This window comes from Phascolarctos cinereus, unplaced genomic scaffold (assembly GCF_003287225.1).
Source record: "Phascolarctos cinereus isolate Bilbo 61053 unplaced genomic scaffold, phaCin_HiC Scaffold_9;HRSCAF=440, whole genome shotgun sequence".
In the NCBI taxonomy this organism is placed as follows: domain Eukaryota; kingdom Metazoa; phylum Chordata; class Mammalia; order Diprotodontia; family Phascolarctidae; genus Phascolarctos; species Phascolarctos cinereus.
The window spans coordinates 206,600,126-206,611,982 of NW_027556402.1; the positions used below are offsets into that span (position 1 = coordinate 206,600,126).

The following is an 11,857-nucleotide window of genomic DNA, read 5'->3' on the forward strand; positions in this document are numbered from 1 at the left end:
AGAGTTTGACCTCTGCCCAGGCTTTTACCAGAAAGGGCTCAATGATTAAGTGGTACGGCTCTCCAATCCCTTCCTGATTAGGAGGTCCCTGAGACATTCCTTCTCACTCTTTGAACCTTAGATCTACACATTCACTCCTCTATGCAGGTGGCACCAAGGCGCCTGGGAAAACCTTGGAAAATACAACCAATCTAGGAACCCTGATAACGAGGAAATTCATGTTGTCACATCCTCAGTAGATGTTCTGGGGAGTATCTCACAGGGAGGACTCTTTGAAGTTAGGCTAGATTTTCTCTATATATCCTGTACCCTCAGATGAATAAATTGAGTCAGTAATTCTGCTCCACCTAGCCCATGTCACAAGTTATTCCACGCCTCTCTGTTCAGTGTACAATCTGGTTGTGGGCAACAGAAAGATTCCTTGCAGAAAGTGGGCATTGAGTTGTCTTGAAGAAATCCCAGGAAACTAGGTGGCAGAGGTGGGGAAGCAAAGCATTTCAGGCCTGTGAGACAACCATTGTAAAGACACAGAAGATGGAGTGTTATGTGTGGGGAAAGGCAGATAGTCTGGTAGCTAGATTGTACAATTGCATGGATGGGAGTAAAGTGTAAGACTATAAAGGTAGGAAGTAGCCAGGTTGAAGAAATTTTTCTTTTTTAAATGATTCTTTATTGATTTCTTTTGTTTTTCATGACCTAAATTTCTTTTAATCTCTCTCTCTCCTCACCCTTCCCAGAGAGTTATCCCAGAGGAGAAAGAATACATTTTTTCAGGTGTATTATGCCACAAAGGAAGTTCTATTCATGAAAGGAAATGCTCTGTTTACACTAAAATATTTATAGCATCAATTTTGTGGTAGCAAAGAACTGGAAAGAAAACAGATGGCCAGTGATTGAGGAAAGGCTGAACAAATTATGTCACATGAACACAATGGAATACTTTTTGTTTATTTTATTTTTAATTTATGAGGAAAAAAACCCCAGCATTTCTATAACAGTGTAACAAAAAGGTGATTTCACATGAAACTGCAAATCTATTAGTACAACTTGTTATTTCTTTTAAATATATAATAAAGTTATTATGTCATTTTTCTTTTTTTTACTTTTTTTCCCTCCTCCCCATTAGATACAAATGTGTGTGTGTGTGTGTGTGTGTGTGTGCGTGTGTGTGTGTAAAATTATTCTATACATATTTCTATTTATCAGTTACTTCTCTGGATGCAGATGGCATCTTTCTTCTTGTGTCCTTTATAGTTAATTTGGGTATTTACAATAGTCAAAGTGACTTATTCATTTAAAGTCATTCTTAAAACAGTATTTCTGTTAATGTATGTAATGTTCTCTTGGTTCTGCTCATTTTGCTCTCCATTATTGCATGCAAGTCTTTCCACATTTTTCTAAGATCATTGAGTTCATAATTTCTTATAGCACAGTAGTATTCTATCACAATCACACACCGCAACTGGTTCAGCCATTCACCAGTTGATGGGCATCCCTGCAATTCCCAGTTCTTTGCCACCACAAAGAGAGCTGCTATAAGCACTTTAGAACATATAGGTTCTTTTCCTTTTCCTTTAATCATCTTTGGATATAGACTTAGTAGTGATATTGATGGGTCAAAGTGTATAGGCTGTTTAATAACTCTTTGGGCATAATTCCAGATTGTTCTCTAAAATGGTTGTATCAGTTCATAATTCCATCAACAATATATTAGTGTCCCCATTTTTCCACAACCCCTCCAACATTTGTTGCTTTCCTCTTCAATCATTTTAGCTGATCTGGCCAGTGTAAAATGATTTCTCAAAGTTGTTTTGATTTACATTTCTCTAATCAATAATGATTTAAAGCATTTTTCATATGTCTAAATTGTTTTGATTACTTCACTGGAAAACGATGTATTCCTATCCTTTGACTTTTAAGATTTGGGGAATGACTCATATTCTTATAGATTTGACAAAGTTCTTTGCTACCCCTGACCTTTCTGCATCAGCCGAAGCATAATAAATTCTACTCCAACTCTTAGCTCTGTGTGTATCTCTCACTCTTACATGTGTTTCTTGTAAATATTATATCATTTAATTCTGATTTTTAATCCATTCTGCTATCCACTTTTATTTTATGGGTAAATTCATCCCATTGACATTTAAAGTTATCATTACTTTTTGTGAATTTCTGTCCATCTTATTTTACTCACCATTTTCCTTCTTAGCTTTTCTTTTAACCATATCCCTGTTACCTTATCTTCTCCCCCCTATTCCTTATTTTACCCACTCCTCTAAGAGTCCCTCCCTTATCTTCTCTTCCCTGACCTTCCTAATCCTAATCTACACATCTCTCCAAAATTTCCTTCCTTATCTTCTCTTCCATTCTTCTCATGAGTTTTCTCAGAGCCCCTTTTACTTCATTGTTCCTTAGACTATAGATCAAGGGGTTCAACATAGGGATCATTACAATGTAGAAAACAGACACTACTTTATTCTCATCTGTTGTGTAGCTGGACTTAGGCATCACATAAATGAATGTAGTGGTCCCATAGAACAGACTGACTGCTGTGAGGTGGGAGGTGCAAGTTGAGAAAGCTTTGGATCTCCCCTCAGCAGAGCTTATCTTCAGGACAGAGAAGAGGATGAATACATAAGAAATTAGGATAATTAACATTGTGATCACAATCACTAACCCAGTAGAGGCAGCAGGAAGAATTTCCGAAAGATTATCTTCAGAGTAAGAAAGCTTCAAAAGTGGTGAATAATCACAGAAAAAGTGATTGATCTTATTGGGTCCACAGAAAGACCTGTTCAGTAAGCAGCCAGTAGCAATCCAAGAATTTACACAACCACCTAGGTAGGATGTGATGAGTAACAGAGAGCAGACCCTAGTAGACATGTTAGTGGAGTAGAGCAGGGGTCTACAGATGGCCATGTACCGGTCATAGGCCATCACAGCCAGCAAGAAACACTCAGCTGAACCAAAGGTGCCTCCACAGAAAATCTGGGCCACACAGCCTTCCAGAGGGATTGTGATTTTGTCCACAAGGAAGTTCTTGAGCATAACAGGTGTGACAGATGAGAAATATGCAGAGTCCACAAAAGCCAAGTGGCCAAGGAAAAGGTACATTGGAGTGTGAAGTTGGGAGCTATTTCTGATCAGTATGATTATGCTAAGGTTACCAACCAAGGTGACAGCATAGACACCCAGAAATATCACACAAAGGATGACACGAAGGGTTGCATCATCTGTTAACCCCAAAATAATGAATTCTGTCACAGCAGTGCAGTTATTGCCAGACATTTGTCTTGGAAAGAGTGCCTGTTAGAAGAAAAGGAGATTGAAATCTAATATAGAATTAAGCTTTGGGTATGTCTATTGATGTACTCAGGACACATTCACTGGTCACCTCTTATGCGCTCATTCTAGTGTCTTACTCCAATACTTCACTCCAGTGCACCTTGGCAGGGTGTCCATAAGCAGAGCAGAGATGAATAAAATTGTTTCTGCCATATTTTTTCCTCTAAACTAAGAATACTTTATCATTTGCCAATTTTGCCATTTTGACAGATGAAAAAGCTCTTAAGAGTATAGAGGATAGTTAAATTCCCAACATAGGAGCCTTTCTGCAATATATTCAGAGACCATATCCAAATGTGTAAATGCTGTTCTGCCAACTAACCACCATTGTTAATCCCTTCCAAAGAAACAGTCTGCTTTGTGATTCCTGATCTCTCATAGGACCACTTTCCACCGCTGAAAATGTTATCTGCCTCATGCTAACTGACTATGAGGAAAGTCCTGGTTTCCAAGATGATCCTTGTGCTCTAAAAGCACAAAGAGATGGAATGGGGAATATGGATTCTAAGTGTTCTCAATGTATTTTTCTCCTAGAACTTGGTATTACTTCAAAAGGCTATCGTTGGACTAGGTGTTGCTAGCCTGAAGGTCTATGGGAAATTTCCCATGGGAAACGTTGCTGTTTCTAAGTAAAACAATAAGAAGCACTTGCTCACCCTGCTATAACCCTACCCTGTTTACCTGTTGCATCCTTCAATTGCAGAATAGATGAGCAAACTGTAGTATAGGAAATTAGTGGCAGTTTTATGTGCCATAAGAAGTCATGAATATGACTGCTTTGGAGTAATATGGAAATGCTTTTATTAATTGATGCACAGTGAACTCAGTAGAACTTGAAGAACAATTTATGTCATGACCACAATAATAATGATAGAGGAAACTGCTTTGAAAGACCTGAGAACTTGGACCAAAATAGTTGACAAATCGTGTCTTAAATAATGAGAAAATAATACCTACCATTTCTTGGCAGAGAAGTGATGGAATAGAGGTACAGGATGACACATGCATTCTCAGACATGGTGAATATGTTGATTTGTGTTCTTTGACTCTGCATATCACTTACAAGGGAGGGCTTGCACTGAGTCAGGAGAGGTAGCTAAGTGGGTAGTGATATACAAGGAGGGAGGTAAAGAACAACATTTCCATTTCAAAATGCAAAAAAAAAAGACAAAAAGGAAGTACAACTTGAATTGTATAGACACACATATGCAGATATGTATATGTATACACATATATATGTATATTTTTCCTTTTAAAAAATAAACTATCTTGAAATGTTTGTATTTGCTGATGCTTTGTAAGTTCTGAATAAAAGAAATTATCTTAAATATTGCTCTTTCCTGGAATGTTCTTATTACTCCCAACTCTGAACTCATTTTTCTTCCCTTCTAATTACAGTAAGAAAGAATATAAAATATTGAGATACTCAGAAAGAATGTCATTATAACACTCCTTATCTTGGTAAATAGTGTAAGATATTGGTGTATTCCCAATTTCTACCAGACTGCTTTCCAGTTTTCCCAACAATTTTTACCACATAACTAATTCTTATTCCCAATTCTTAAGTCTTTACATTTGTCAAACAGAAGGTTAATATAGTCATTTGTGGATGTAAATTCTATGTCTACTCTATTCCAGTGGCCTACATTTCTATTTCATAGCCTGTACCAGATAGTTTTGATAATTACTTCCTTGTACTATAGTTTAACATCTGGTGTTCCTAAACTTCCTTCCTTTACATTTTTTCATTAGTTCATTTCATATTCTTGACCCTCAGATCCTGAAATTAATCTCTACTCTTCTATATATATTCCCATCCCCTACTTGTCAGTTCTCAAATCTTGCCACTTTTATATCAATCACATATATCACATCTCTTCTTAGGTACACTCACAGCCACCACCCTAACTCAGGTGTGCACCCCTCTGAAGCCCCTTAATTAGAAGTCCAGCTTCTCCTTCCTCTAAATTGTCCTCTAAAACCTACAAAAATGTACAGCAGATGGGTGACCATGTCACTTATTTGTACAAACCTTGAACAGATCCTTAATTGCATTAAGGACAAAATACCTTCTTCAACTTAATAGTTAGAGTCCTGCACAATCTGAATCCAACTTCACTCTTCAGATTTATTTCACTTTGCTCTCAGACATGTACTCTATATTCCAGCACAACTGGTCTACTGCTTCTTCCCCAGATTCAGAATTCTATCCCTATCTAGGTCCCTTTACATAGGACTTCTTCCATGCTTGAAATGTCCTACTACATCTTTGCATAGAATCTCAAGCTTCCTTCATGTCTCAGCTATTAGGTAACCACTGACAGGAAACTTAGTTCCTAAAGTTCTATCCCTCCTTATATGTACTTACTTGTCTGTGAAAATATTCTATCCCTTTCTTTCCAATAGAATGTAAGCTCTCTGAGTTTAAGGACTTCCGCATTTTTTTTTTGTATCCCCAGTAACTAGGACACGGCCTTGTGCAAAGTGGACATTTCAAAATATTAGTTGAATGAAAGGCAACAATTTATTTTTGAAAATCTCAAGTCTCATTTATACTGGTAACATAATCATAATAATCAGGTTACAGGAATTCTAATAACTGAATGCCACAATTTGAATTTCATATATTACTTTCCTTCCACAATTTTTGGAGGAAAATATTTTTGTCTCATCTATGAGATAAATGAGCATCACTGAAGTTCAGTCATTTGTCCGCTATCACAGTCATAGTCGGTAGCACTCAGACTTAGGATTCAAATCCACCTCTCTTGACTTCAAGTTCAATTCTTTTTCTACTGTATCAGTCAACAAATATGCCAGTGAAATTTCTCCTAGTAAAGCCTCAATTTGAGAAGTGGGATAAAAGTAACATGTGAAACAAATGTACCTATGTATACACAGATATCTTTACTGAAGGTGTTCTTATCATATTCTATCAGGTGCTTACTGTTTTTAGTGATGCTTCAGGATACACAATATGACCTGTGGGAGTTTAGAATTTTATTTATTAACTTGTTGTAATAATGCTCCATGCGTATACCTTACCTCCAAATCTTTGACTCTATATGGTACTACAAGGGACCAGAAACATGAAGACTCAAATCAGGAGTCAGTCTTAAAAAGAGACACAGACAGACAGAGACACAGAGTCAGAGAAAGAGAAGCAGAGAGATACTTTAAAGCCCCATATAAAATTGAAATCAGAAGAATAGGTAGGCCCCCTTGAAATTAGCTACAAATAAAAAATGACACCTTAGTGTTTTTGTAGCCAAACCCAGAATAGCAGTGGTACCTATTGATGTAAGAAGATGATAACTTGAGATTCCAAATAATTATCTTTGCATGGCAGCACCATATTTATGTTGTCTAGTAGCATTTGGGACATAAGCTCTTAAGCACCTTAACTCCAAACATAGCCTACATCATTAAAATGTCTTTTGAAATCTACTGGGATTAAGAAAATTACAACACACAAATGAGTTGTGTGAGAAGTTCTCGAATTCCCAAAGACCTTCATTTATTTTTCTTTGTCTATGTTTATCCAAGATTTTAAAAAGTGAAAAATAAGATTGGATAGCCACATAGCCAAACCAGTATGACCTGTCATGGAAGCTCTCAAAAATTGTTCTGTGATCAACATGTGGCAATTGTGGATGTGACAATGTTGACTAGATATAAGAACTGGTCCTCGTCAACTTATCAGATTCATTTTGGTCAGGCTGTAACCCATATTGATTACACATATGCACAACTGAGGTTGAAAACACCATCTACGAAACTCAGTTTAGTAGAAACTGCAGATCCTGGAATAGAGGTACTAGTCACAGTGGGACAATAATCCATGTGTTAAGACAGTATTGACAGTCTTTTCAAGGCTCCAGATAAAGTTTCCCTGGAATATAAGAGCATTTATGATATATGATAGAGATTTGCCATAAGACAGTTGACATATGCTGTGTGTCAGCTGACAACCAGAGATAAAGAGCTAAGGATCATTCACTCTGTGGTCATGAAAGGGAAAAGAGGTTCTGGAGCTTGGTATTGGTCCTTTTCCTTTTTCTTTGATTCCTTTGGAGTAGAGACCTACTAGTGGTATTGCTGAATCAATGGGTATGCAGTTTGATAGCCCTTTGGGTATGGTTCTACATTGCTATCCAGAATGTTTGGATCACTTCACAACATTAGTGTTCCAATTTCCCACATTCCCTCCAACATTGTCATTTTTCTTTTCTTTCATAATGTTCAGTCTGATTGCTGTGAAGTGGTACCTCAGGTTGGTTTAATTTGCATTTCCTTAACCAATTATGATTTAGAGTATTTTTTTTTCATATGACTGTAGATAGCTTTGATTTCTTCTGAAAGCTGCCTGCTTATATCCTTGGACCATTTATCAATTGGGTCTTATAAATTTGACTAAGTTCTCTACACATTTGAAAAATGGGACCTTCATTGGAGAAATTTGTTTAAATTTTTTCCATTTTTTGCTTTTCCTTCAAATCTTGGCTGCATTGGGTATTTTTATGCTCTTCTTCCTGAAAAGTGTGTCAGTTCATTCTTCTAAAGCTCCACTCACCAACCCCAGGTAACATGTGTAATAAAAATTACCTCATTTTAAGCCAATGATATTAATTTTTTCTCCAAAGGACTTTGTAGTTCCTTCCTTTTTAGCTTTAGAGAGTTTTTTACAAGCCCCCAGTAAGGAAAATTTTAACATTCCAAATACAGAGTCAGTGGCCTTATCTCTCCACTCAAGTTAGCATTAATCCATGCATATATGTTCCTTCTAGTATCTCTCCCTCCTCACATCTCACAAAGAGCTATCCCACAGGTAAAAGAATACATTTTTTTCCTGTGTGTTATGCCAAAAGGTGGTCATTGATAAAAGGAAAGTCCATGCCTACACAAATATGTTTACAGCACCACCTTTGCGGAAGCAAGGAACTGGAAACAATGCAGATGGCCAGTGACTGAGGAATGGCTAAACAAATTGTGGCACAGAGAATAACAGAATATGACTGTGCTGTAAGAAACAACAAATATGATTAATACAGGAACATAGAAAAGATTTACTTGATCTGTTACAGAATCATGATAGTACAGCCAAGGACTCAACACACACACAATTAATATAATAATGTAAATGGAAAGAACAACCCCCACAAATCAATAGAAAATGAGTGTTACAAGATTCCTCTTCCCCCAAAAAAAATCGTAGACACAAAGAAGGGCAATAAGAAACTTCTCTACAAACCTTTACCGAGTTCAAGAGATCCATGTTTGTGGAACATTGTATGAATTTTGAGACCTTTGCAATCAATATTTAAATTCACAAATTAACCCATCAAAATGACAATGTATCTTTCCTAAAGCCTAACTGTTGGTATCACTTAATCCTAACCATTACACCAGTAGAATATTAAGTCCTTAAAGGAATAGAATGTTTCATTTTTTTCCTTTCATCCCTGAAATGTAACAGGCCCTGGGACATAGCATGTACTTAAGAAATACTTGTATTGAATTGAATCCATAAAAAAGGATGATTCCTATTCATCAGTTTCCTCAGTGCCCCTTTTACTTCATTGTTCCTTAGGCTGTAGATCAAGGGATTCAACATGGGGATCATTACTATGTAGAAAACAGACACCACTTTATTCTCATCTGTTGAGTAGCTGGACTTAGGTATTACATATATGAAGGTAAGAGTGCCATAGAAGAGAGTGACTGCTGTGAGGTGGGAGGTGCATGTTGAGAAAGCTTTGGATCTCCCCTCAGTGGAACTTATCTTCAGGATAGAGAAAAGGATGTATATGTAAGAGATTACAATAATTAACACTGTGATCATAATTATTGACCCAGCAGAGGCAGCAGGAAGAATTTCAGCAAGATCATTTTGGGAGTAGGAAAGTTTCAAAAGTGGTGAATAATCACAATAAAAGTGATTGATCTTATTGGGTCCACAGAAGGACAGATTCAGTAAGCAACCAGTGAAGATCCAAGCATTCACACAACTACCCAGGTAGGATGTGATGAGTAACAGAGTGCAGACCCTAGGAGACATGTTGGTGGAGTAGAGTAGGGGGTTACAGATAGCCATATACCGATCATAGGCCATCACAGCCAGCAGGAAGCACTCAGCGGTCCCAAAGGTGGCTCCACAGAACATCTGGGCCACACAGCCTCCAAGAGGGATTATAGTTTTGTCCACAAGGAAGTTCTTGAGCATAACAGGTGTGACAGACGAGGAATATGCAGAGTCCACAAAAGCCAAGTGGCTGAGGAAAAGGTACATTGGGGTGTGAAGTTGGGAGCTATTTCTGATCAATGTGATTATGCTAAGGTTACCAACTAAGGTGACAGCATAGACACCTAGAAACATCACAAGGAGGATGACACGAAGAGTTGGATCATCTGTTAGCCCCAAAATAATGAATTCTGTCACAGCAGTGCAGTTATTGCCAGACATCTGTCTTGGAAAGAGTGTCTGTTAGACAGAAGAAAAGGAGATTAAAATAGAATACAGGATTAAGCTTTGGATATGTCCATTGATGTATTCAGGAAATATTCACTGGCCACCTCTTACATGCCCATTTTACTATCATACTCTCATTCTTTGCTACTAGGCATCATGGCAGGTTACCCAAAAGCAAAGCAAAGATGAATATATTTGTTGCCTCCAAATTCTTTTCCCTGGACCAACCATACTGTATGATTTGCCAATTTTACTGTTGTGAGAATATCAAAAAGGCTGAAAGAGTGAAGAGGATTGTTTAATCAAATCATTGGAATCTGTGTTAACTATATGCAGAGAGTATATCCAAATGTATAAATGCTGTTCTGTCAACTAACCATCATTGTAAATCCCCTCCAAAGAAGTAGAGTCTTCTCTATGTTCCTTCACCTCTCACAGGACCGTTTTCCACATTTGAAGACATTATCCACCTCATGCTAATTGAGTATGGGGAAAGTCCTGGTCTCAAGATCACCCTTATGTTCTAAAAAATCATAAGAGAGGAGGAATGGTTATTTTCAATTTTGAGTCTTCTTACTGGGTTTTTGTTTGTTTGTTGGTTTTTGGTAAGACATTTCAGTTGCCAAATGTCTTTTGGGAGCTGCCCAGAGTCACACAGCTAGTAAGTGTCAAGCATCTGAGGCAGTATTTGAACACAGTTCCTTCTGACTCTGGGGTTGCGCCTCTAACAACCGTGACACCTAGCTGTCCCTTCTCATTGTATTTTGCTCCTAGAACTTGGCATTTCTGCAAAGAGGAATCATTAAGTTAGAAGGACTATGGAAAATTTCCCATGGAAATACTGCTGTTTCTAGGAAAACACTTGCTCAACCTGCTGTAATTATATCCTGTTTCTCTATCAGGTCCTCCAATTTCAGAATAGCTGAGCAAATTGTGGTATAGAAAGTAGTGGCAATTTTACGTGCCATAAGAAGTGATGAATATCACTGTTGGAGAATACAGAAAAACTTCTATTAACCGATGCCAAGTGAACTCAACAGAACTAGAACAATTTATGTAATAACCACAATAATCATGGAGGGGGAAACCATTTTGAAAGACTTCAGAACTTGGATGAAAATAACGACAAATCCTGCCATCATAAGACTGATGAGGAAATATTATCTACTGCTTTCTGGCAGAAACATGATGGACTAGAGGCCCAGAATGAGTCATGGATTCTCAGACATGGTGAATCTGTTGATTTGGTTTCCTTGACTATGCAGATCTCCTACAAGGGAGGGCTTCCACTGTGAGCAGCAAGAGAAGTAGCTGACTGAGTAGTGATAGACAGGAAGGAATGAAAGGAACAAGAACAAACCATTTTCAAAATGCAAGAGAGAAAAAAGGAAGTAGAACTTTACATACACACACACGCACACACATATGTATATATAAATGTTACATTTCTTTTAAAGACCAAACTATCTTGAAATGTTTGCATTTGTCCATCTTTGTTAAGTTCCAAATGCAAGAAATTGTCTTAAGTGTTACTTTTTCCTGAAATGTTTTTTATTACTCCCAACTGTAAACTCATTTTTCTTCTCTTCTCACTCCATTAAAAATGATACAAAATCTTGAGATACTGTTTATCTCAGGGAAGACTCTGACTATAACACGCATTTATGGCTCTGTGGTTCAGCTCTTTCTTTGTGACCACAAGAAAAGAGAATGCCTTCACTTAGCAAAAATTTGCAGAGTGATGAGGCAATTTTCCAACAACTTCTGCTTCACACTTGCCTTTCAAGAGCGGACTTTGCAACCTACATTTATGACAAAAGAAAGGCCGCCTCTCTGCGATCCCTTTTCTTTTCTCTTCTACAATTCAGTGTTCCTCAATATCATCCCCTATTGTCTCTGCAACAACCTCTGTAAAAGACAGAGTCTTTCTTTTCTCTAGGACCAGTTCCTCTGCTTCTTCCATTGATCCATTCCTTCCTATTTCAACTTTAAGCTTCCCCCATCGAAAAAACTACTCTATAATTCTTAATCTTTTTATCTATA

The 11,857-nt window shown here is 37.4% G+C and overlaps 2 protein-coding genes across 2 annotated transcripts; both read right to left on the reverse strand.

Moving 5' to 3' along the window:
- Nucleotides 1-2,319: 2,319 nt before the first annotated feature.
- Nucleotides 2,320-3,288, reverse strand: LOC110221025 (olfactory receptor 5P80-like). Its single transcript, XM_021005390.2, has one exon. The coding sequence runs from the start codon at nucleotides 3,286-3,288 to the stop codon at nucleotides 2,320-2,322; it is 969 nt and encodes a 322-aa protein (XP_020861049.1).
- Nucleotides 3,289-8,842: 5,554 nt separating this feature from the next.
- On the reverse strand, nucleotides 8,843-9,808 carry LOC110221024 (olfactory receptor 5P80-like). The gene has a single exon (XM_021005389.2). It carries the CDS (start codon nucleotides 9,806-9,808, stop codon nucleotides 8,843-8,845), a length of 966 nt encoding a protein of 321 aa, XP_020861048.1.
- Between the last annotated feature and the right edge of the window lie 2,049 nt (nucleotides 9,809-11,857).

Excerpts from the sequence above, each read along its gene's own strand:
- LOC110221025 (XM_021005390.2), bottom strand. The coding sequence starts at position 3,288 with ATGTCTGGCAATAACTGCACTGCTGTGACAGAATTCATTATTTTGGGG.
- LOC110221024 (XM_021005389.2), bottom strand. The coding sequence starts at position 9,808 with ATGTCTGGCAATAACTGCACTGCTGTGACAGAATTCATTATTTTGGGG.